This window comes from Athalia rosae, chromosome 2, assembly GCF_917208135.1.
Source record: "Athalia rosae chromosome 2, iyAthRosa1.1, whole genome shotgun sequence".
Classification (NCBI taxonomy): domain Eukaryota; kingdom Metazoa; phylum Arthropoda; class Insecta; order Hymenoptera; family Athaliidae; genus Athalia; species Athalia rosae.
In genome coordinates this window covers 30,434,938-30,460,818 of record NC_064027.1, presented here as the reverse complement: position 1 = coordinate 30,460,818, position 25,881 = coordinate 30,434,938, and the positions used below count along the sequence as shown (strand labels likewise).

Below are 25,881 nucleotides of genomic sequence, written 5' to 3'. Positions count from 1 at the left end.
AGAAGATCATTACCGAATAATACTTGCGAAACTTTTTAATTATTATAATAGCTAGTCCGATAGATTGAGCAATAATTATTTAAATTAGTCACGCGATTAATAAAATAATAATTCTTGGTTCCATAAAAAGAGAAAGAAGAAAAGATCATTGAAAATTATCAAAGAGGTTCTTAATTTTTTTAATTACTCCTCTCACGATAAGCAGACACTGGTTGCCACTGGCCAGAAAATTTCTTGCAAAAGATTTGAAAAATTTCAAACAGCGGGTGCATTTATCATTCGTTTCTCTTTGATCCTGTAGAAGATTTTATTCGGATACATACTCCTTAGTCCGCTTCAGTTAAATATAGGCAAACTTCTGTGAATAATTTAATCCATAATGTGCGACAAGATTTTCAAAATATTTTTCTGTGAAATGATTGGCGAAAAAAATGAAATAAAAAAAGAGAAGAAATTTATTGCTAGGTTGTGTACACGAGTATGGTAGTGGTTATAAAAGACATTCGGAGGATGAGAGGAGCTCAGTACAACCGCGTTAGTCGTCCCGTTCATTGTTGATCCCCAACGCGAATATTATCACAGGGGGGATAACAAATGAGAAAGGGGTAAATTGCGAACACTCTATGCGAGACTTCATTCGTTCAAATAGTAGATGCAGTGTGTGCGATAAGGGCATTGATAATAAATTGAATCAACAGGTACGTCGGTTCATTCAAGTTAATGACGAATTTCTTGTGATTTCAGGATTGTAAAAAGAAATAGAAAAAAAAATAGATGATAATAAGAAAGAAAAAAGATCATGGAAACCCGTCGCTCAATCGCCCGAATTTCACGACTCATATATTTAAATGCACGTAGCGGGTTGGCTGAAGTGCAAACCTTTAATATCTCTTTTGGAAAAGTCCAAATTGTCAAACTCTTTCGAAAGATATTATAAATTTTCCACGATTCTTAAAAACAAGTTATCATTCCAAAAATCTTATTGTTAATTTCATTGATTCAATACAGTTATGCTCACTTCTCTCGTTCTCTCCGAAAGCAGTGCATCGCTGTAAAAAAAAAAACATCAAATTTTACGCTGTGGATAAAGCAAGCTATGTGCGTCTCGAAGGTTTTCTTCTCTTTTTTTTCACGTTTATTTGCCTTTTTTCAATTTCACGTAATTAGTGACGGTGAAAGTCATCGATTAGTCCACATGAAGGATGATCGTTGATACGTATGGTTTAAATATAGTCACACAATTTACACGAATCTGTGTACGTATACCATAATCATAAGTGAGCGAAAATTCAATATCAGTATAATTGAAGGGAAAGAGCGATCGTTAATCACCGCCCATCTAATTATGATATTTCACCAATAACTTTGACGATTTTGTAACCGTAATCATTCTCCGCTCAATACTGTGTTTTCGACGATCGATTTCGAATCGGTTGTAGATGATATCAACCTTTTTCCCCGGTTTGTGGGTCAGCCACATTATCTAATTGTACAATTGTGAATTTAAAGACCGTGTAATATCCGGTACTCTGCACTTTAGATGAATTTTTAGTGGATCAGTTAGGTGTTAGTTAGCATCCAGTTTCACTTGGTTCAAGGAGCGGCTTGTCTGATTATTGTGTAATAATTAGGCGAGAGATACGTTATACCCCGTTTCCTTTTTTTCTTCTTTATAGTTTTATTTGTTTCTCCGCCGTGCAAAGAAGTCAGGTAGGAGCATGTGGCAAAGGAGCGAACGGTGCGGCGTGAGGAAGGATATTTTCCGGACAATAGCCGTGTAACCGTGAGACAGACACGCGGCGTTGTTCTCAAGTTCATTAGTTTCGTCGCTTAATTATTATAAAACTCACCTCGTCGCACCGTAGAGTGTTAATTTTTGCGTGTATATAAAACGAGTAGTTGGATTTATTGTAGTTTCATTCCGTTTGTCCTTTTCATACTGCGTAATAACGATACGGTGCGTTATCGAATTTTCGAATCTATCATTCGCAGTTAATTATATCCCTTCTTCTCACTCTTTTATAAGGTCGATCGAGGTTTTATTCCCCAATAAATTTTCGTTTGATTCTTGTTCTTACTCATTTTCATCGATCTTCACTTTCGATCACGTTCACGTATCTAGGTATACGTTAATATGCAAATACAATCGTTTTCTTTTCGATCCGACCTTTACATTTTATTATTGATATAACATGTAACAACGTCTCATTTTGCGCTATAATATTATATGATTGTTGTTGCATCGGTCAGTGAGAGTAGGCAATTATGATTCCTCATACATATTGCGTAACTTGATCATCACCTATCATATACCAATAAACCTATAAAGTTTTTTTTATCATCATTATGTTATTACCTCTGCAATATCGCGTGTCACATCTGCTTGTATTTCCATGAGACGACTACTCGAAATGTCAACCCCCTACTTCGCGTCGAGATGCGCCGAAAAGTGTACGCAATGGATTTAAAACATATCGATCCGTATAGCTAGACGAATAAAATACGTACATGCTTATAAATAATTCTTTTATATATTAGGCGGGGACATTATCGGCACGTCTGGACTGTGGACTCCGAGACGCGGTCGCCCGTTATGTACTTAACTTATGCGAAGAAAGTTCATTCAAAGTCTCAGGAGTTGCCGCCTCGCCTAGTAACCCGTCTTTTCAAGCTCTTCTATTCACCTGTCGCCGCTTCTGCTTAGAACAAGGAACTTGACCGATCAGAACTGGAACGGATGACTTAGGTCGCCTAACGCATGCCAAACTTATTTCTTTCTCTTTATAAGTACATGATCATCGCGTAATCCGAGTGCACTTGCCGTATAAACCACGCGGCGAATTCATCCATTTTTGAACAGCTAGTCGAGCGGAGGAATTTCGAATGTAGGATAGAAAAATAATTGGGAGGGAAAAAATGAGGCAATCGCGGAGTTCCGAGACAAAAGGAAACGACGAACGCAAGACAAAATCCTGTACATAAAATCGAACTTTCGTGGGAATTCGCTGCAATGTGTTGTCGACATAACGGTAGGCATCGGACTCAAACTTTTCCGCTGCAACTTCGGAGCCTCGTTTCTATCGGGTTCGATTTCACATCTTCCAAGGATTCTCGTACTCGTAGAGTTCTAGGTAAAAAAGAACTTGGATTAGGTCATGACGAGACCGAGAACAATGAGAGAAAAAAGTTAGGGAGAAGAATAAGAGGACCAGGTCGGTTCAATCGGTTACGGAGACGCTGCGGGATCTCTTCTTATAGTGCAGGGTCATTATACTCGACTATAGGAGTACCGAGTGGAATTGATTTTCCTATAGATACAAACCCAAAGAATTAATCGGCGATCTAATGATCGTTCACAACGTGACGTACCTCTCGATGTTTTACTATGCGCTTCGCGTACGTTCAGTTCTTAAATACATACTATATCTTCGGCGACATGTCGTTCGGAATGAAATTAGCTCTTATTATATCGTTCGGGTTCTCAGTTTCCGTCTGGGTAACCCGGTCAGGCGCCATGCGCCATGTATCGTCATTATAAATTTACCCGATCGCCAAAACGGATCTCCGATAAAAATCGAATATACTTATTTCTAACGTTTTATGCGGTTCGCTTCTTCTCCGTTTCCCTCGGAGTGAAATGAGGCTGCAGGGTTGCTCGTCGGTCTCAGTGTGTACAGTTATATCCATAAGTCATCCCAGTTGGTCATATTTTTGTTCAATTTTTTTTTTCTTCTCATTTCATCTCTCCGCCTCACCGCTGTACGTGTATAATTGTCAGGGACAAACATTGGCTTGGCAGAGTGTCGACACATAAATTTTAAATAAAAATTCGCGGTTATATTTCTATTCGGATATCTAACAATTTACCGTACATGATCCGGAGACTCACCGTTGCCTCTGACTCGCGAAATGTTCATTATAATTTACAACGAAAAGTTTCGTATTTTTGCCCAGAGAGCACACAAATTATCACATTCACATCCCCTTCGGAGGCTTCATTAACCCAGAAGGAACAAAAAACCGGTTGAAAAATTCTTCTCTTTCCGTGCTTCATAATTTTTTTGCTCTCACAATCAGTATTCGAAGAATTCAATTTTGTTTCAAATTTTATAATTCATCGAGTACAGTAAAACCAGATGAGCGTGATGAGGAAAACCAAGGTTCGCGTAAACCGCGATTGCGTCCTGCAGATTGTGCAGATGATGTTATGGTCACGGATGATCGGATCGGCATGACTAGTCTAAATTAATTCTTGCGCCGGTTTAGATTTCAGAGTTCAAGATCATTGCCCTATGGGAAACTAGTCGCAATTTGTGGCGTTCGAATTCCATCAGCTTAAAACATTCTCGCATCTTTCGTACCAAAAATCATAAAAAATATCAGCTGAAAGTTGGTTCGTAGGATCGAGTGCCCTCCTTTTTTTTAAATTCCTTTGCGATAATGTATCTTTGAGAAATGATTATTTCTTTTTTGTTCCTAAGGTCTCGATCGGCGAGGGGGTCGGTATTAAATTCCTGGTTGATGGGTCATTGCTTTGATAGCGAAGATGTGGTGGGTTTCAAGTTACCCTTACCGTTAATAAATTCGAGTCGATGTTGTTCTGTAAAATATGAGAAGGAAGGTCAATGAAGGTGCACAAACTTTATCGAGTCGGGTGTCATCGTAGCTTATCCGTCCGAGCTTCATCGCAGTTACCAAAGATTGATGAACTTAAACGGCTATAAATCGAAAGCAAACACGATCGTTGTGTTTCTCCTTTTCGTAACTCATGTTTATTGCGATCCGTAATCGACGATTCCATCCGAGGAAATGAAAAAAGGGAAGAACAGCTGTGTCTATCTTTTTGTAACACGATACACGATATGTTACATTTTTTTAACTTCGTTTTTTCTCGTAACGTCGGTCGCGTGTGAATTTTGGGCTGTACGAGATGGTCGTTTCGAATTTTTTCAGGTTGAAAGTAAAGTAAACCGTTACGCGAGTGTTGCTCGTACCTGTGCAGAGACGCGACGGACTAACAGACGGACGGACGGTTTGGAAGTCCATCTGAAACCGCGACAATAACGCGTGCGTGGTTGAGTGAGTGAGCAAGAACTATGAGACACACAAGTACAGAAATGCGTGCACAAGTATTAAATGTTAACTGGTCGCGAGTACGCGTGGCATGCAAAACTCGTCTAAAATATGGTATCAACGTAACGAATGGTATGCCGCGCGCGCGGAAAGGTCTACAACCTCGAACCGACTGTTTGAAACCCAATTTCGGCGAAGGAACAAGATTGTCGATCGATATTTCTCCGCGAATTATCGCGGGACGAAGTTGGAAGGGGGACAGCACGCGGAAAAGGAGAAAAAGGTCGAAGGGAGTTTCGTCACCGACCGGAGGAGTCCGGGTATACCGTACTCGTTACCCACGCTGTTAATCTACCGCGAAATAAAAGAGACGATGATATTATTCCAGGCGATGACCGTTAGAAGTCGGATGACCGCTTGTGAACCAAACGAGATTCTGAAAATAAATGCGAGAGTCGGTAACGTTTTATAGGACCGGACTACCCCAAGGTGTGATCCCAGGGATGATATACGAATGAAACGGTCGGAAGTTGGCGCGATCGCGATCTCGGTTTTGGTTTGAAAATGATAAGTCGAGGAAGAGGAGTGACAAAGAATTGACGACGAGAGGCATCAAGGAGGCGAGGAGATGTACGTCGTCGTCGTAGTGGTGGTAGGAGGTTCTCTGCACCTGTAATGGTCCGAGACTGGATGGCCAACGACTACGTGCAGCAGAAGGGGATCCTGCAGGGGGACTTGGAAGTCTGGAGGTTCTCTGGTCTCTTTGTCGAGTAGTCTCTAACTGGGTAGTGGATAGCCAGTGGTGGTATACGGGAGTGAAGAAGGTGCAGGTGTGGTGATACCAGTCAGCGAGTTGCCGCGATCCAAGCCGGCCGCTTCTTCTCCTCTCGATATCATCGTCCGCGAAGCAGAAGTCGAGAATACGAGACACTCGAGAATTCAGCGATTCTGAGACGTTATCCCGCCGCCGGAGGACACCCACGCCTACGCGACAAACGTAATTCACACGATTAAATTCCAATAAATTGTCGGGTGTAGTCGAACACGCGCGACAAATAACGAAATCTCGGTTCAGGGGACTAAAACAGGGGTCACTACCCTTGCGGGGAATCGCAAGGCCACCGTAAGCCCAATATACGAATCACCTCATCGCCCAGAGAATACGCAACGTCGAGTGGTTCTTTTTTTTTTTTTTTTAATTATAACTCGATCGGGGTGTGATTTCATATTTACCCTACGCCGCGCTAATCGTTGCAGATCACTAATCGTTCTGAGGAGAATCGAGCGATCAGGGACGAAGGAAAAGAGGAGGGAAGTGAGGTCTGGATAATAATCTTCCAGTCGAGTGAGCTTCATTCTTTTGATAATTTGCTCCTAATAATCTTTCATGCTTCCTCCTCTCTTCCTCGTCTTTTTTCTGTTAATATTTTTCTCTCGAGCAGTTCTTCCAGAAAAATGAACGAGAACGAAACGGTGTTTTTACTTCCCTTTTTTACTCTTTCTTGTAGATCTTATCGCCCTTTACCATCTTATTTCTCGGCTCCGATATTATCGAGCCTGTACGAAGAGTAGGCCTCCGATCTCCGCCATTCCGAGCTCGTTTCCGAGAACGAATAGAATATAACGTTACCCCGCTGCTTCGGGCTGATGATGATTACATAGATTTATGTCTCGTTTTGTACCATATTTTCTTCATACCGCGTCCTTTTTCACCAATTATCGTATACCTACATAGGTATACCAACATCTATACGTTTGGACGCCGGTTCGCTCCGTGCATCGCGATCGGTACATCGACCCCCCGTTCCCTCGCGCCGAGAAAATATTTGAAAAAAAAAAAAAAAGAATCGAAAGAAAACACAATTACAGAGAATCGAGCCGCGAGTACCGTGCATGTAATTTCGTCAGTTATCGGGATTACCGGTACATGTCCCTGGGGTCACAAAAACCGTATAATTAGAACCCGAAACTTCCACTTCTGCAACGCCTGCGGGTGGTGCACAATCGGTTGCGTTAAACTTCAAACGCTAGTTGTTAGGAGCTAATTATATCCAGCCCGACGATTAGATCATACTCGAGGAATTCCGGTATGGGGTACAAAATATTTTCGACGACCAGTAACTCGTTGAATTTGTAGTTTCCTCAAAATGGGTGATGATTATTATACAAAAACCGAAACGAAGGGAAAGGAAAAAACGAAAAGAAGGTGGAAAAAATCAAACGCCCATCCCGCCACTCTCCGCATCGCGCCTGCATTTGTCATAGTAAAGTCCGTGGTCTCGTGGTGGTCAAGGTCGTCGGATCGCGAGTAGAAGAGCAACGTTCCAGAGCCCATTATATATCGTGGTCCAGTATTCTCCAGAGAAACTGGTAGCCCGCGAGCGTTCACTCGGAGTGCTACGGGCTGTCGAGAAGTCGAAATGATTTTTGCGCCTCGCCTACTTCCGGCGAATTATCCCGATGAGTCCCGCAGGTGCACCGAGCTCGTCCGTATAATTTTCACTAATCGTTTCGCATTTTGCAGCGCATGCCTCGACGTCGTAGCGGCGCAGATACGCGGATCATCTTTCGTTTCCATTTCATCTTTTTATTTTACCCACACCATCTCCGACGTCGATGTCGTCGTTCTCAAATAGTGGACAGCGTCCACGGTTATGGACCGTTTCTAATCCCGTTACGTTTCGTCCGTAATATCGAGTCCATTTAGCGGGTGTTTAGAATCGGTCGAAAAAGACCCCGAAAATTTTTGTGCGTCCGGCAATAGGTCGAGGTATGGCGTTACGGTAATTATAACCGCTGCAATCGGACTATGCTTGAAAAACAACGAATTCCAATGGCACAACCTCTGCCGAACGTTCGCCACAATTCTATTATGTAAGAGTCCGTTAAATTTCGACTTTCCTTCACAACCCTGAACAACGGCGAGCGTCCGACAATCCGAATTCTGCAAGTTGAACAAATTAATTACGGAACAAGCAATTTTCAATTTCCTACCCATCGTTCTTCTTACCGTTCTTTTCGCTATACGTGATCCGATTCCCTTTTGTACGTTTTTACACGTACGTACACCTATATATATTTTTCCTTCTTTTAGCCGGGTGATCGGCAAATATGTACGACCGCACTCGTCCCCGTTTCAATTCTCCGTACAGTCGTCGTTCGGGTCGTAGGTTGTCGATTCGCGTGTTCCTGCCGTTCGTATAATATTCGAATGTATCAGACGCCTATACTTACATGGTTCTGTACAGTTAACCGCGTCTTCGTGACATACTTTTGATATCCCAATTGAACGTCCACCTCCGCCGGCAGCTCTGGACCATTTTCATTATTTCGAGTACTCCAATACCCGCCCTCCCACGCCACGGATATACCGATGGAGAAATTGTTTGGAAATAGATTCGAAAAATTCATACCATCTTCTTAGGGATCGTTACCTGTCATAATCGTACGACAATTGGTTGGCGACAACGAAAATCCCGAGGACGAAGATAATCGTTTTCGTTTGCCGTCGAGCGATATTGTTTGTTTTCTATTTTTATTCGACCACCTCTCCGTCTTCTCCTTGACTCACCTTGGAGTCGGTTCGATGATAAAATTCGTCGCTGGAATCGAGAAGATCGATCCGGGGAAAAGAAACTTAATGAGGTAACGGTAGCGGGGCGAGAGGCTCAGGTTGTAGCCTAAGATAACTGTATTCCCCTTCGATCGAAAATCATTCGTCAACCAGCCGGTACCGTACACGTATAGTTCGTGGGAATCCGAGATCCGGAAATACAGGAAATCAATCTCCTTCATGTCCGTGAATTTCGCCGAGGCGATATCCAACGCAGTTTCGGCTGCACCTTGTTCGAAAAATATAACGGAGATCGATGACGCGTGTAGGGCGTTCGATTTGCCAACGAGTTTTGGCACCCACTTGCGATGACGAATAACTGGTCACGATACGGTGTCTATTTTTTTTCTCTTCAATCATTTTTACGTTATCGATGTTACGTGTTAATCAGTCGAACGTGGACGGTAGTTTGGAAGGGGAAGTGAGAATTATGACGGTGTTGAGGTGCCGGGGAAACCGGTTGACTTGGAGTATGCCTGTATATCTGTTATAAATATCTCGGCGATTTTGGGGCGTCACCGATTCGAGGGGTCGACGACCAGCCCGGGGCCTCGTAGACCATCTTCTTCTTTGGGTCAGTAGTCCCACACGGGGAGTACCTACGCCGCCACGTCGAACCCTGATCGGAGTCGTGCCTCCGATTCCCGCTTTTTATCGTGGGAAGGAAATTACAATTGATCGACGCCGCTGCGCGGGTTCCGTCCAACCGTAGAATGAAAATCGAACGATATATTCTGGATCGGGGGCGGAGATCCTGTATCTTGAATAATTAAGATCGAATACGTCACGACCTGCATCGTGAAAAACGTCGGGCCAAGTTTACTGGGTCGTTCGATGCTTCGCTACGTGTTCGGGGTTTTATTACTTACCGGGCAACCGATTTACGAGACGAAAACTTATCCGGATCGTGTCAGGCACGTCCCGACTTATAATTATACCTTCGTGACACGTAGCGTCGCGACGCCTTCTGTATATCACAGGTATAAGAAGCTATTGACCATTGATTAAGCGACGATCGGTTATCGAGCGCGTTCATCTTATTCACGTTATATTGACTTTGCTACAGATAATTGTTTGAGCGATACAAGACTTGTTTCGATAACAACGATCATATTTTTTCAGTTTTCAGGCATCGAACTCACCAAAAGATGTGGTGGGCTTCGCGATGGCTGCTTTTAGCGGTCACATTGATGGCTACCACCCGAGCACTTCCGGTTCCAGAGGAGGAGGTGGACACGTCGACAAAGCTGCTGGGTTCCAGGTGAGTGAAAAGCGACCATATTTTTCATTTCACATGGTGAGACGAGGGTTGTGTTTTTTTTTTAATCCTTTGAATATTTCTCGTGCAGCGTCGTGACCTCTGTTTCTGTGGTGATGGGTCACGAGGATGGTAACGATAAAAACGCGGTCGCCGATTCATCGGAGCAGAAGAAAGGAACCGATTCACTTCCGGCCTCGCCGGTGGATATGATGAAGCCGGAAAGCTTCCAGTTTTACACGGTGGACGACAAGGGGCAGCTAATCACGCGGCAGATGACCGATTCCGAGATTCAAAGCATTATCGCCGCGGGGGGAGGAGCGTTCCCGGCGGAATCCCAGGACTCTGAAAAGAGTGACAACCTCACAGGGGAAATGAAGGTGAATTTCGGTATATCATTCACGGAAAAATCTCATCGTCTTACGATTGATTTTGAATCAATTTTTTGTCGTCTCTGTTCCAGGTGGCCGACGTTGTTCAAAATGTACAAAATGTCCTGAAGGAAGAGCTTAGCAAACCAGCTGCAGCCATGGGAACCGTCCCGACTATTCCTGGACACGTTAACTCGGAGTGGAGCAGCATACTACCTTCGATTTTGGGAGCAGGAGACGCAGATTCTGCCCCGGTAACTTCCGCACAGTCCGATGACTCACTTCCGGCAGTTTTTGAATCGGAACAGAAGAAAAAACCGAGCTCGGTTGTTCCTCAAATCGTTCCTGAAACACAGACGAACCCTCTTGAACCCTCTAAGCCTGAAATCGCGAGTCAGCCAGAAACGATTCTGTTGATATCCGGATCGGAAATCTCAAAAGAAAGCGTGAAACCGAATGATGGGAATGCAGAAAATGAACAGAAACCGGAAGTCGTTGTTAAACCTGCGGAAGTCGAGACTGTGGTATTGGAAAAATTGAAACCGCTCGAAGTAGAACCAAGCAATAAAACTGAAGTTGAATCTGAAACACCGATTATGATTGAGGTGCCCGTCATTACTGCCGACAGTGTCCACGAAGGGATTAAAGAGACCGCGATGACCGAAGATAAGCCAGTCTACCAAATACTGAATACTATATCCGCTGACGAACTGAAGAACCAGAATAGCGCGGTTCCCGAAAAACCAAAGCCCGCCAGTGAGTCTGAAACCAAAGAATCCGTCGCTGTTGCGGAAGTTGAGGAAAAAAAGAATCCCGAACAACCAGAGGTCACGATGACTGACGATCGGGTGTCCGTACCATCGGAGACGGTTGAAAAACTGGTAGAAACGAGCAGTGTTTCGAGTGTGGAAGACGCAGAAAAATCGAAACTTGACGCCGATAAAAAGGAAGAAGAGAATCCCCCTGCTCCTTCGATTTCTCTAGAAGCTCCCGTCGCCCCAGAAAAACCTGCGAAAGAGGAAGAGCCCGCGGTGGTTAGTGAGGAATCAGCAGTGGAAATAAAACTCAAAGAACCCTCGGTAGAATCCACGGACGATGCTTCGGTGAGCAACCCTGAAGAGCTGCAAACCCCGACTCCCTCAAAGAATATTATCGAAGATGGAGCCGATAACGACACTCCCACCTCTCAGTCCACAGGAGCCACTGTTGAGGAAATTGCGAGCACGATGCCTTCCGAGAATAACGAAGAGTTCAAGACCGAAGTGAAACCCGAAGAGGTGCCGATGAAAATCGGAATGGAAACGGAGCTCGAGGATTCCAAAGAAAAAATTGTAGAGACTGTAGTGAGCTCTGATGATAAAAAACCTGACGCCGAGACCGTGTCGGTCGCGGAACCAGCTTTGCAAATTATTTCTGAAGCTACTCCCGATGAGAGTAGCGCAACGATTGCACCTGAAGAATCTGTTTCTGCTTCTCAGAAAATTGAAACTGAAACTGCAGCAGCAGGAGCTGAAGAGATGAACAAGCCTTCGGTGGCAGTCGATTCCACAGGACCGAAGATCAGCGAAGATGCCTCAAATACGCAACCGGAATTACCTGAGAAAAAACCGAGTGTTTCCGACCCTGAAATTAAACCAACAGAGGCGACTATTGGCGATAAAAATGAAGCTGCGGTCGTTCCGGGAAAAAAACCTGAGCCCATCTTGACCGAATTAGCGGATTCAGTTTCTAGCATGATTTCTCAAGTATCTGACACACTGCCTGCCATGGTTCCTATACCTCAGAAGAGTGAGGTAAACGAACAGCCGGCAAAAAGAGTTGAGGAGGGAACGAAGACCGAGGAAGAAGCTGATGTGGAAACCGCGATCAAAACAGAAGTTATGAACCCTGCCGTACCCGAGGTGACGAAAACTCAAGAGACGGAGGCGCCAGCTGAAAATGAATCTGAAAAGAAAATTGTGATGCTGGAAAATACTAAGCCAGCATCAAGTGACTCAAGTCCCGAATCCGAGGAGACGAAAGCTGAAAAGCCGTCTGATGAATCTGAAATGAAACTGGATTCCCTGAAGACCGAAACTCCAGACGCCGTAAATAAGTTGGAAGAGTCGAAAACTGAAATTCCGTCCCAATCAGACGACAACGTGAACAAAAACAAGCCCGAAGTAGTTGCGGTGGAAGTCGAAGATACCCTGGAAAAACAAGAAGTAGTTCCCGATGCTGAGCCGCCCAAGCAGGTGATGCCGAGCGAAGAACAAGCTGATAAAATCAAATCCGACGTCGAAGCACCTATAGTGAGAATCGACATAACTGAGGCGAAACCCACAGACTTAACCACGGAGATAAATAAACCTGAAATCGCCACGGACGAGGCCGGATCGACGGAATCATCGGTTGTCAGAATTCAGTTGACTAATCCTGTCGCGACGATTAACCAAATGATGGACGCGGCTCCTGCTCAAGTCCCACCGGTCTCTGTGGAGGAAATTTCCTTCCCAGAAAACAAAATAACGTCTTCTTCAGCTGAAAACGTTGGCAGCAGCCTCATAGCTGGAGAAAAACCAAGCGAAATTAAAAATGAAACTGACGCTGCTCCCGTCGAACAGCAGATAGATGACGCCGCAGTTGAGATGTCTTCGGTGGAGAAAGTGGAGAAGGTCCCAGAAATCGATGCACCGAAAATCCCTGAATCTCACGTTCCAAATACAAAAGTTGGACAACCAACGGAAACCGCAGAGCCCGGTACTTCTTCACCGATCGCAGAGTACGCCGAAACTAAAATTACAAACGTCACTTCTGCCGTCGACGATGGAAAACCTTTGATCAGAATCGATATCCCGATTCCCAGCGTCAATATCGAACACCCGAAGGCAACGCCGACGAAAAATGAAGAGCTCGCCGTAACTGAAAAGATCGCTGAACCTGTTGTACCCATTACAGAACCCGTCAAGACTGAGGAATCATCTTCCAACGCCGCACCCGCTGCCGAAATGCAGACTACAGAAATCAATTCGATCCCTACCGAAAAATCTGACATTATTGAAGATAGTAGCGTAAAACCTTCGATGGCTGAAGGGGAAAAGAGCGAAGAAATGCCTGAGGTAATCTTAACTACAGAAAATCTTATCTCTGCCGATCCATCCGATTCAGCCGTTTCAGCTCAGAAAGATTCTGAATTGCCTCAAGTTATTCCGACTGAAATAAGTGCCGAGCAATTGCCCGACAAATTGATAACTGACGTTCAAAACGCCGAGGCTGCCGGTCCACCTCCTTCGCAGATCGTAACTCAGACTCCAGAAACAACTCTGAAGGAGACTGAAAAGTTGCCGGAAACCAGCGATAAATCACCCGATAAAATGGAAGACAGCGAATCCGCTGCGATATCCCAATCGACGAAGAACGACGAGAACATATCTTCGTCGAGCGAAGAGAAACCGGCCGAGGAAGAGTCGTCGCTCTCAGGCGAGCCAAAGCCTGTCGAGGAAAGTAAGGATGAAAATTCCGCTCCCGCGACAGAAGAGATGCCTTCTCCCAAGCCCTCGGCTCCTGTCGTGAGGATCGACGTTACCCCTGAAAAGAATGACCCTGAAATTCTAGCAGCCGTTATGCCTGTAACCGATAATTCTGAGAAGGAGAGTTCAGTTGCTGCTGATAACGACAATTATGCGGAGGTTCCGATGCCGGAGATCCTGCCACCAAAAATAGAGGATTTCGTTTTGAAAAAACCAGAGAATTCAGGAACAGGTATGATGGCCGTCGAAAACGCGGAGGAAACGCAACCGACTTCGGAATCACCAGAGAAAAACGATTCTACGACCCCCAAGGCTGACGCAGGTAATTCACCTGTTATTCCGGCAACGGAATCATCAACGGCAAAAGTTGAGGATAATATAGCTTCTGATATGCAAAAAGTCGATGTTCAGGATATTGAAAAACCTATGATAAAAATTGACACGCCTTTGAAAACCCAGGAGATTCGAATACAGGTGAATGACACAGCTGTACTCGTAACGAAGCAGCCTGTGTCGCAGCAGAACGATATTCCTAAAATCGACGAACCGGCTAAAGAACTTCTGGCCCCTATTCCGAACTCTCTGATAAACAAACCCGTGGAAATTTCCGGTTCAACACCCGAATCTAAGCCAACTGATCCAAAGCCCGCGTCAAACGTTGTTTCGGAATCGAGCCCCAAGCCCATGATGCCACCGGATCAAGAATTCATCAAAAATACGAATGATATCGCGAGCAAACCTTCTGTGGCGGCGAAGGTGGATCCGGAAAAGAAGAAGCCCGCCGCAGATCCGTACATAAAACTCGGAGAAGAGGATAAAAAGGAAAAACCCGTTGATTCCCCCAACGCATCGAAAGCCCCGGTGAACCCCAGTGTGGTTTCCGAAGACAAATGGACTTTGATTCCCCAAAATTCGCCGGCTTCGGTTTTAAAACAGCAGCATGCTGACCAGAATAAAAACGACGACGATTCTCAAAGCGGCTCGTCCGTGACCCTCGAGTCTCACCAGAGCGCCGTCAGCCTCCAAGAGAGTACTCGAAATCTCGACAAGGACATCGCGAGCTTCGCAAAACTTTGCAACGATCTGGCGTTCAGTTTTTGGATAGCAACGAATCACGGTCTGAGTACCGCTAGATCACTGGCGCTTTCTCCGTTCGGCATGACCAGCATGCTGGCGATGGTATTCCTCGGAGCTCGAGGGCCGACTTCCGGTCAGATGAACGACATCCTTGGTCTCGACGACGTCGTGACGTTCAATCCTCATTTGGTATTCCAAAACATAACCGACAGCGTGAACTTGGCGAGAGGTCAAGGTATCGCTAACGCAGCTTTCGTGAGAGAGCTATTCTCCGACCGAGTCAAGGCCGGTAGGATTTTGCCATTTTACAAAGAAAGAGCGCAACAATTTTACGACGGGCACGTCGAGGAGGTGAACTTTGCTACGATAAGCGATCTTGTAAGACGTAGGACGAACTTGCTGATCAGACGTCAGACGGGTGGTCGTATCCGTGACTTTGTCAAGGGAAATGTTATGCCACTCCGATCCCCTCTGGCCGCACTCTCTGCGAACGTATTCCAGACGGACTGCACCGGTGCGAGTTCCGACGGTAGAGACGGGGAAATGTATTTTGCCGTACTCCCAGCAGTCAGACAAAGAAAACTGGTACCAGTCCCCGCTGCCGTTTGGCGATCCGGAGTCCTGGCGGGTTACGAGCCAGGATTGGATGCAACGGTCATCTCCCTAGGGGGTGTAGGTGACCTCGTGTCTACCATCTTCGTCCTTCCAGGTCAGCAAGGTCTGGCAGCACCCGGAGACAGTCTGGATCACTTGGAGAGGAGACTTCTGGAGGGTGCTTTCGAAAACCAAGCCTGGGAGCGACTCCTGAAAGTTTTGATTCCGAGGGTGGGACTTGAAGTACAGGTACCAAAGTTCAGTCACAGATCGGTAATAAATGCTACGGCTGCACTCAAGCGGATGGGACTGGACGAGCTGTTTTCGAGAGACGCAGATCTCAAGGGCGTAAACGGAGTTGGTAACGATCTCTTCCTCGCCGACATGCTTCAGGTGAGAAACGATGAACTTTTTCCAAATCATCTTCCAAACAATTCGTACTCGTTCAGCGATGAAGATCTCATTTTTCCCCCTTAGATAAATTTATTCAGCACATGCGGTGACGAAACGATAACCGGCGGTCGTCATCACGTCGAGATATACCCCGCGACTCCTCTTCGCGGTGCCCGTGGCGACGCAAACAAACTCCAAGAAGTTCAAGAGGAACAAATCGAAGAAGGAAAAGTCGAAGAAACTTCCTCCAATCTCGCAGATGATGATCATCCGATAGCCAGGAGAAGCGTCACCGTCGCCGATTACATAAACAGTTCCCAAGCTGCCGAAGAAGAGCAACATTCGCAAGCTGAGGAACGATCAATACGTTCTCCAGTCCTTCCGAAGGGTTCGAATGTCATGGGAAACAAAGCAAAACAAACCGAGCGACCGCGACTAAAAATAGACGGACCTTGTTTATTTTTTGTAAGACACAATCCAACTGGGATGATTTTAAACATGGGGCGTTTTAATCCTCGTTTAATGCCGTAGAATACGTAGATTTTATTCAAAAAATAAGATGGAGTTTAGAACTTATCTGATGGTATAGAGAAATTATGCGAAACGGAATGGAATGAGGCTTGGAGCGGTGTATATAATATGCGAGATTCGCATAAATACTCTGGGTAAGAAGTCGCGGTTATGGTACTACTAGATTTATTTATTAATTGGTAGAGAACTGGGGACGATTATTTTCGTGTTCTTTTTTTATAAAAATTCTAATTTTCGTCCTAGTTCTCTACCGATGTATACAATGATAATTTGAACATACATGCTATATGCGTTTCAGACAAGATCAAAACTTTTTTTCAATCTTAATCACGGTCCAAACAACGAGAGGAAATGACGTCGAAACACTTTCCTTGAATGTGTTTCATTTTTATACAGCTGTAATTTTTTTTTTTATTCAATTTCTTCTCTCGCCTAAACCAGAGACAATTCAATATATCGATGGTGATGATTATATTTGCTTGGACTCTGATTGACATTTTTTTTAAAACTATTTTTCATCGAATATTATACGTAGGTATATGTGTATACGAATACCAATACTTCATTATCTAAGTTTACAACTAACAAATAACAAAATAAATAAATAGATAAACTAAGTTCAAATAATTAACGTCAATAATTCAATACACAGGTAATACTATCAATTTTAACCGCAAAGTATTAACATGATAAACTGATAATTATACAACAATATGATAATAATATGTATCTCTGTATTTGTGAGAATTGTATATACAAGATATGAGTGAGATATATACGTAGATGAATATAAATTAACTCGACCAACTTGAAACACCGAAGCAATCATATTCTGATCTTACGTTAACAATTATGAATCTTGGATTCGATCGAATTTTAACGAAATAAAAAAATTAAACCAATTACCGAATTGCATCGCAATTTAAAAACAAACAACTAAGCGAACGAACACTAATACAGAAGTGAAACGATGTAGCACCATATCTGCATTGTTGTCACCAGACATTGTTATTAAAAATATTTACGAAGAATTTTCTACCCAATTTAACTGGGAAAATATTTAAATACTCCAGACACCTAATGTTATTGTTTTATCTATCCCGGTAAACAAAACAGTAAAACGAACGGAAGAAAAATAAAATAATGGACGGAATTCTGAATGAAAACTAATCAGATCTTTGTGCAGTGGGCAGGTAGCATGTAGCATCGTCATAGAGAATCAGCAGCATCATACGATCAAGGTATTAGTTTTGCTGAAAAGGTGGGGATTTTATCGCGGCAATATCCTACTGGTAAAGTTTACGCTGCTAGTATCATTCGGCCAGGTGACAGAGCCTCTTACGTCTCGATTCATGTGACGAAAAAAGTCGAGACAAAAAAAATAAGAACAATCGGTTCCAATATACGCGGTTGAAATGTGAACCGTACGAGCACATTAATTGTCCTGTACACCTGGCACTCGATAATTAATTAGTTTGCTGCTGAGTATTTTCTTGCAATGCAGCACCGGCGTCGGAATATGTGTTTTGAAAATAAGTTATTTATCGTTAAAATTAAACAAATTACCTGTGCGAGCGTCATTCGGATCCAAGATGAATTAAGACATCAGTAGAAATTATCGAGAAGAGGATAGAATTAAAGTGCAGAATTTCTTACTTATAGCAAACTAAAAACTAAAGTAAGTGTATTACGTTAAAAGTCCAACTCCCACGCCACGTACATTTAATTATTATAATGTTACACGATATGTAAGCACTATATTACTGTAGCTCTACTTTGGGCAGTATGATATGATCCACGCGAAGCTTATACATACGTACGTGTTTCTTTTAAACAAGATATATTATAATGCGAGTCTGCGCACCTAAATCGACCTGTAGAACAAGTAGTACGCATACTTGCATAAATGTTGTATATCACAAGCGACACTCGATTATTAGTATTATATTTGTATGCTCCATTATAGGAGAAAAATATGGTCGAGTATTTAACGTATGAAGTTTACTTGATATTCTCATCGCAATAAGTACAGTAGGTATTATTATCCCGCGATAGATTTCGGAAATTTTATTCCTTGAATCGCGATCGTTCTAATCACGAACATGCACATCGTGCAGCTTATCGTTTAGAATGATGATTAAAACTGTTGTTACAGATATAATAGATGAGATTATCTATCGGAAGAACAGTGATATGCAGCATTGATTCGAAAAAATTCTTTAGCAGTAGGTAATTATAAGATTTCAAAATTTGAGGCAACAATCTGTTCCCCACGACATTATCTCCGCCCGATATAATAATTGCGGTAAATTATGAGTGTAATAAAGTCTCTCATTTTTGCGGTACCTGCGCGCTAATGAACCTGCACGATATACTCATAGGAATTTCAATTCGAATCTCACTTAGAAAAGAATTTTCGTGCGGTTCCGTTGAGCCGCCCCGACATTATAGATAAGATTAATTTCATTTTATTTTTTATCGTTGTGAAACAATCTGGTCCTACTCTGATATCTTGCAAAATCAACCTTGTGCTGAGAAATTTTCGACTTGTCACATATGTTATAATATCACATCAGCGCAGCATCACCTACAGCACAGCTTCGATTAGCCGCGGAAAAGAAATTGATAATTGTCGTAATAACGCCCTGAAAGGTGAGAAATTGTGAATGTATATCATATAATATCTGAAACGATCGTCCGAATCTTGTGTAGAAATTAATTAACCCGCAAAATAATGTGGAATGCGGTGAATTTTTTACAGTACCTAAGTACTGGAAAATATAAAAACCTAAAGTCCATTTTTGAGTACATACGACCATTGAGAATATACCCTATCTATTCTCAATGATACGACCGCAAAATAGGTAAATTATGTACAGTGTAATTATGAATATGTATATTATTATTGCTTCTAGTTATAACAGCCTATCAGTCAAGACGTTTAAATCGCGCCTACGCCGTGCTCATTGCAGATAACAATGACTTATTTATTTTATCATCAGTCATACATATAATATAATGATCACATTCATACATTATTATTTACTTAGAGATATGTGTTGAAATGAAGTGAAACGAAAAAAAGAATACGCTAGCAGGATCCCTGAAAATAAGTTATACTTATTATAAATTTTGAAAAAACATTCTTCTTCTATTGTTGTATGTAATGATACGATGCTGTTTTTTCCAGGATCGGGAAAAAGGGAAAGAATTCCATATTATCACATGTCAAAGTAAAGCGGATAATGTTGCTGTATTGGCTGTTAGTGGTGAGTTTTAATTATCATAATAATTAAACGAAAATGAATGTATCGATCCTTGTAAATATCTTACATCTTTCCGACGTGTCTAAATGCCATCAGAGACCCTGAAAGCAATTAAAATATGTGTCAAATGAAAAGGAGCAAAAATATTTTTGATGTAATTACCAGCCTTACACACTTGACGGGTCGGAGAGCTGATTGTGAGCTGGATCAGGATTTCGTGGGAGAGAAAGAAAAAGAGAGAAAGGGAGAGATAGATGGTATAAATAGAGAAAGAGAGGGAGAGAGAAAGAGAGTGAGAAAGGGGAAACGCAAGGAGTTTGTGCGTAGAGGAGAGAAGAATATTTTTAATAACAAATAGAAAAGCCGTAAAGGGCTAGGGAGAGAAAAAATACGGGTGAAGGAGGAATTGCGATCATTAAATGCCACCGGCGTACGTTATCCGACACACTTACCTCGGCGCTGGACCCGAACAGATGCATCATCACAGACCGGTCGTGATGTTGGCCAACAGAATAGAAGATGATAACAGAGTACGTTCCCAAATCGAAATTAACAGACCTTATACTTTAATCATCACGAGAGCGAAACGCTCACTCGCTTCGCTATCCTTTGCAATTCATACTATCCAAAGTTCACTGCATCAAGTACATTATTCCCTGAGTTACACGAGAAAAAAAAATCAATTCAAAAGGCAACGGATCACCTGTATAATTGAAAAAAAATAATTGCTTGTACACGATCATAATTCATTGTGTTTGTAATAATAAAACGAGAATTATTCAAGGAGGCTGACTGCTCGGGTCGCGCTCTTGCGACTTTGGTCGTCGCATGGGTCGGCGCAGCCCTCGTGGCTTCGGTACTTTTGAAATGGACCGAAATGTGGATCGCTCTCGTAGTTTTGACTTTCCTATTCTTCGCCGCTTGCGGATATGCCGCATACGACGCGAAGAGGACGCACGCAAGAGCTTTGGCAAGGGAAGAAGAAAGGCAACTCGAAAGAAGACAGAGGAGGGAAAGGCACCAGGAATTCTTGTCAGCTGGGATCGACAATTTCCCGGAGGTAGGATCTGAAATAAGAACAATTGGGGATACTTGATTCATTTCCATCTTTCTAACTTGTTGAATCATTCGCAGATAATCGACACTCCCGAGTACCAGACCTACTGGGTTGCGGACCTTCCGCCTTCCTACACGGCAGCGATGGAATTGGAATCTCCCGGAAATCCCTCACGAGCCACGAACGAAGAGCAGCAAACGGGACGCTCGAGGCCGGAGAACGCGGAGGCAGAATCGCCAACCGGGGATGTACCGAGACTTTCAAATCCACCGCCATACGCGATTGCTATTCAATCGGAACCGATATTTATACCGCTCCACAACGTGGGTCTTGTCACCAGGGAGGAATGCCCCCAACACCCACCGACTATTCCGGATCAGAATTCAATCGGCGTTGGTCAGCCGACAATTTCGCCAAACGGGGATCATTCGAGCGATTCCAGGCTAGTCCTGCAAGTTCCTAATCAGTCGAACACGAGAGACGAAGACAAGGTCGAGGAGGGACCGGATCAATCGGTCGACGAGAACGCGGGAGAGAACAACCGTTCGCCACCTCGAAGGACACAGTATTTAACTTCGATAATAAATTCAACATTCGGAAGGAGGGCCGCACGCAGAACGAATAATCAGCAATCGCATCAAACGCAACTGCAGGCTAATTCTAATAGCGCGGGGCTAACTATTACGACGCCAACAAATGCTGATAATAGACAGAATGATCAACAGAATAATCGAAACAGAGAGCAAAATCTCAATGTTAATAACTCGACGAACAATGATAGAAATATTGAAAATAACTGCAGTAGTATGCCAGATCAAACATCATCTTTTCCCACCACGCTTTCTGGCAATTTCAGCAATTGTTAAAGACAAAAATTTTACTCCGCACGCGTGAAGATCGTTATATTTATCTCAAAGCTTCTACCGTAGGTATTCGATATACCTATGCTTGTACTTCCCCGTTGTCAATTGATTTTTTTAATGATTATAATTAATTTTTTTTCTTCTGCCCGCCATTGTTGCAGTAAAATAGGATGGCCGTAGCTGTAGCACGTTGTCACTGTTTCGTGCGTGCGAAGCGCTAAAAAAGTGACCAAGACTTAGCACGACCACGCTGCTTTGGATTTCCTTTTTTCTCTATTTTCATGAAATTTCTGATTTTAGACTGAAGATAATCCGTGGCTGTGTCCGATCACCGTAAAGAGTCTAGCGATACATGATGATTCACTATAGTTGCGCAGTAAGATCGCTGAACATCAATATACGTTGAGAAAATTAGTCACACCTTTGGATAAAGCACGGGCAACATTAATTGATGAATTTCCTCATTACGTAAACCCTTGCGTGATGCGAATACACGTCACTGCGTATACATACTCTCGAACAGTGTACGTAGTCTCGAAACGATTTCGAATAACTAGTTTTTAATATTACGGGTAAGTTATGAAAAATCACTTTAGAAGCCAGTGATTTCATAGTAATCGGTAAAACGTAAAAAAATCCATAGTGTACGTACGCAATTATGTCATAGAACCGAAAATAATATATTTTCTTAACTTCGTAAAAAAAGAAACAGTGTAATATCAGATTCTCTGATTAATGATGATTATATTATTAAGGCCAAATTACCAGAATGGGTTGAAAGAAAAAGTTTGAAATTCTTTTTTCATAAATCGATAATGTATTTAATAATCATCGAAGCTTTTTTTTTTTTTGCTTTTCTTCATCCATGAACTTGTTACACAGTGCAGCAGCTCTCACGAGTATCAAATAATCTTAAATGAATTTAGAGTAAATATTATTATTATTTATAATTTCATCTAAGCAGTTCATTCATTTCTTCTCCTTTTCTTGTTTGTCCTTGTTTTGCTGCAGAGAGCCAACCGCTTGACGTACAGCTTCAGACTGGGGATCGACACCTGGGAGATTTTCGAGTACAGATTGAAGGAACGCAGGATCAGACATTACTGCGGCATAATCCTCTTCCACATCCATCGCTTCGTCTTTTCCAGCTTCAGGCTCCTCTGCAGAAGAAATATCAAACAGGTTCATTATCCTCTCTTATAAAAGATATGTTCACTCGAACTTGCATACGAGATTTTGTTATTCTGATCTCAGAATTAAAAATCCGTTGACTATAGTAGGTTGCGACTGAAACCAATCGAGATATCTCAATTCTTCCGCTGCAAAAAGCAAAAAATCCGCGATAATTTCATCATTTCAACAGATAGATCAATTTCAAATTCCTGGGATTGAAATACGTGAGAATATCATGGGATCCCCAGTGATAAAAGATGTTGATTTTTGACCCCAAAATCGACAAAATTTCAAGGGGTACCCCTTTGGATTTTTTCAAATTTTGGTCAAAATTTTTTATTTTAAAAAATTGATCGTATGGCACTTTTCTTATGTATTTTGACCTCTGGAATCCAAATCTAAAAGAAAAATTGATCTATCTCTAAAATTGACCGAGTTATCGCCAATTTTCAGCTTTTAGGGGTCAAAAATAAAAAATTGATTTTTTAGTCTATCTTATTGTAATTTGAGCTCAGGAATCCGAATCCGGAAGAAAAATTGATCTATCTGCAAAAAGGACTGAGTTATCCCCATTTTTTCGCATTTTTTACCATAAAAATGGAGATATCTCGAAGGGAAAAATTCGTAGCTCAATTTGGACAACGGATTCGCGTTCCTGAGGTCAAAATACATAAGAAAAGTGCCATACGATCAATTTTAAAAAATAAAAATTTTTGATCAAAATTTGAAAAAATCGTAAGGGGTACCCCTTGGAAAATTTTCAAATTTTTGGGCAAAAATTTTTATTTTTTAAAATCGATCGTAGGACACTTTTCTAATGCATTTTGACCTCAGCAACATGAATCCGTTGGCCAAATTGAGCTAAGAATTTTTCCCGTCGAGATATTTCAATTTTTTTGCTTCAAAAAGTGAAAAATTGGCGATAACCCGATCAATTTGGCTTTCAGATTCGGATTCCTGCGATCAAAATACATAAGAATAGCACATAGAATTTAATCTGAAAAAATGTTGATTTTCAATGCGCGTACGATGCTAGTACCTTAAAATTCAATGAAAAGATACATAAAATATGTCAAATCTTACGTTGGTCCTGCATCGACATCTGCATGGCAAATGCGATTTGCTCTTCTTCACTCATATGGGCAAAGTCCGGAACATTTCCTGCAGTAGTAACAACAGCATCTGTGGTTGGCCCTGAGTCCTCTGCACCTTCGAGAGACATGGCCAGGGCCCGTTTTAGCATAGCTTCTTCATTCGGAGCCTCTTTTATTGTCTCCGGTTGCTTCGCTGGAGCATCAGTCGCCTGAGCTCGCCTGGCTTCGTCTTCTTGTCTCTGTCGCTGCTCTTCCATTGAGACACGAAGCGCCTGAGGAAAACCAAAAATTGTCAAGAATTATAGAACAAATTTGTCAGGGAAAAACGCACCAGCGCAAGCTCTGGATCCTCATTGGGATCAACGCCGAACTCAAAAGCGGCGCCGCCCATTCCTGCAGCGCCCATTCCATCCTCCCCTTGAATAATAGGAGAGGATATAAGAGCATCTGATAGGTGGGGACCAGGTGGAACGGTGACAAGATGACTCCCAGTGCCGTCTTTGCCATTCAAAGCGTTTATGAAAGAAGTTAGCACTTCGTTGTTGATGGTTTCTTCGCCAAAGCTAATTATGTCTACGTTTACTTTCTCCTTCTTTAAACGCTTTGCCAGTTTTACCAACTCCTTCTCATCGAGCTGAATAGGACTTCCAACAAACGCTACGATACGCATCTTGTGATTCTTTCCCTGGCGATGTTTTAGGGCAAGCTGAAGATAAAAAAAACAATAGTCAACTAAACTGAAGGTTTATGAAAAACAAGGGTGAACACAAGTCGAAAAAAGTACTCACATGAGCAATTCTGATTCCTGTAATCAAACTCAGGTTTCCATTTGGCTGCACTTGATGAAGTTTTGACAGAATGCGCCCAACATCACTCGTCAATGTAGCCAACACTTCAACGCTAGATTAAATCATAGGCTAACTGTATCATTTATTTTAGATTCTTTGTGTCTCAATTATAACAATGGTAGCAGAGAATCGAAATTGAGATTCATGAGTCTTGACTCATGAGTCATCACTTGGTTATAGTTGTTGAGAGTTTTAGGAAATTAGAAGTGAAGGAACTTACTTGGCCAGTGTTATGAGTCCTACGTTGTTTTCAGGATTCGACCGCGTTTTGGAATGGCAAACTAGATTGACAGCATCCTGTTGGGCCTGTAAACGGGTTGGAAGAAAGTCGCCATTTCTCATGTAGTCGCTGTTGTCGACACTGAAACGAATACGATAAGGATTATTCATTGTATCAGAAACAAAAGGTATCTTTATCAAGTTTCATTGTTCTACAATAAGCCACTAATCCATAGAATCATTCCGCGGTTCGAACAATGAGATAACCTAAAAACTGGGCCAAATAATTAATCCGATCTTGCGGTTCGATGGTTTCAGAAAATTGAAAAACGAATCACAAAGTTGACAGCCATCGAGCATTTGAAAAAAGTCGGTAACTGGAGCAGAGTTGAAACCTTTTATATGTTGACACGAAGCCGTTCAACTTTGCATTGTCACTCCGAAAACACCGACGGTAATTTGAGTCATTTGACGATTTTACAAAATCAAATTGACCAGCAATCGCATGGTCAGGAAAAAAATGTAACCCAGATTTTATCCCAGAACTCAGAGGTCCTCAGATTAGTAGGTAATTGACAGTAATTTAATGATATTTCAGAGCTTACCATATCATCGTACTTTCAAGCACCATCTTGAATAAACTGGTCCGTAATCCACCGTTCCTATTGTGTTCCCCGATTTTCAGATTTTTTTATTTTCCTAAACCGGAGCGCTTCAAAGCGCGGCGATGAAACCACGAACTTCATTCCAAATTTTGAAAGCGTCATGACCAGCGAAACGGTTTTCGAGTTGTTACGATAAACTGAATCCAAAGATAGAATAGGTTCCATGGAATCAAATAAATGGATGCCTGATGACAGGAAGCTCCGTATTGTGTTTTTCAACTTTTCACTTAACTCTGGGGATCAGGTAATTAGATTTCAATGAGTTCCTGTAAATACG

General features: G+C 42.5%; 2 protein-coding genes across 7 annotated transcripts; one reads left to right on the top strand and one right to left on the bottom strand.

Annotated features, from left to right (window-relative positions):
• The first annotated feature begins 541 nt into the window (after positions 1-541).
• Positions 542-22,560, top strand: LOC105688406 (microtubule-associated protein futsch). Of its 6 annotated transcripts, none has more exons than XM_048651260.1 (8): positions 5,825-6,070; positions 9,809-9,947; positions 10,036-10,324; positions 10,408-12,986; positions 13,032-15,888; positions 15,973-18,097; positions 19,610-19,688; positions 21,906-22,560. In XM_048651260.1, the coding sequence occupies exons 2-6, from the start codon at positions 9,835-9,837 to the stop codon at positions 16,417-16,419; spliced, it is 6,285 nt and encodes a 2,094-aa protein (XP_048507217.1). In that variant the 5' UTR covers positions 5,825-6,070; positions 9,809-9,834; the 3' UTR covers positions 16,420-18,097; positions 19,610-19,688; positions 21,906-22,560. The 6 variants fall into 6 exon arrangements, with proteins under 6 accessions (XP_048507215.1, XP_048507217.1, XP_048507214.1 ...); XM_048651257.1 differs by adding an exon at positions 6,331-6,418 and having other exon boundaries at positions 10,408-15,888; XM_048651261.1 differs by lacking the exon at positions 5,825-6,070 and adding exons at positions 6,107-6,250; positions 6,331-6,418 and having other exon boundaries at positions 10,408-15,888.
• Positions 22,400-25,759, bottom strand: LOC105688407 (26S proteasome non-ATPase regulatory subunit 4). The gene is made up of 6 exons (XM_012404703.3): positions 25,545-25,759; positions 24,941-25,081; positions 24,661-24,772; positions 24,204-24,578; positions 23,862-24,144; positions 22,400-22,765 (listed from the first exon to the last, which is right to left on the bottom strand). The coding sequence occupies exons 1-6, from the start codon at positions 25,568-25,570 to the stop codon at positions 22,575-22,577; spliced, it is 1,128 nt and encodes a 375-aa protein (XP_012260126.1). The 5' UTR covers positions 25,571-25,759; the 3' UTR covers positions 22,400-22,574.
• Positions 25,760-25,881: the final 122 nt, after the last annotated feature.

What these genes read in the sequence shown, in the direction of transcription:
- LOC105688406 (XM_048651258.1), top strand. Translation starts at nt 9,835, where the DNA reads ATGTGGTGGGCTTCGCGATGGCTGCTTTTAGCGGTCACATTGATGGCT. An exon ending in ACAAAGCTGCTGGGTTCCAG is followed by an intron (nt 9,948 to 10,035) that starts GTGAGTGAAAAG and finishes TTTCTCGTGCAG; the next exon opens with CGTCGTGACCTCTGTTTCTG. An exon ending in TCCTCGCCGACATGCTTCAG is followed by an intron (nt 15,889 to 15,972) that starts GTGAGAAACGAT and finishes TTTCCCCCTTAG; the next exon opens with ATAAATTTATTCAGCACATG.
- LOC105688407 (XM_012404703.3), bottom strand. Translation starts at nt 25,570, where the DNA reads ATGGTGCTTGAAAGTACGATGATATG. An exon ending in CTTGAAAGTACGATGATATG is followed by an intron (nt 25,082 to 25,544) that starts GTAAGCTCTGAA and finishes TATTCGTTTCAG; the next exon opens with TGTCGACAACAGCGACTACA. An exon ending in AGGATCCAGAGCTTGCGCTG is followed by an intron (nt 24,145 to 24,203) that starts GTGCGTTTTTCC and finishes GGTTTTCCTCAG; the next exon opens with GCGCTTCGTGTCTCAATGGA.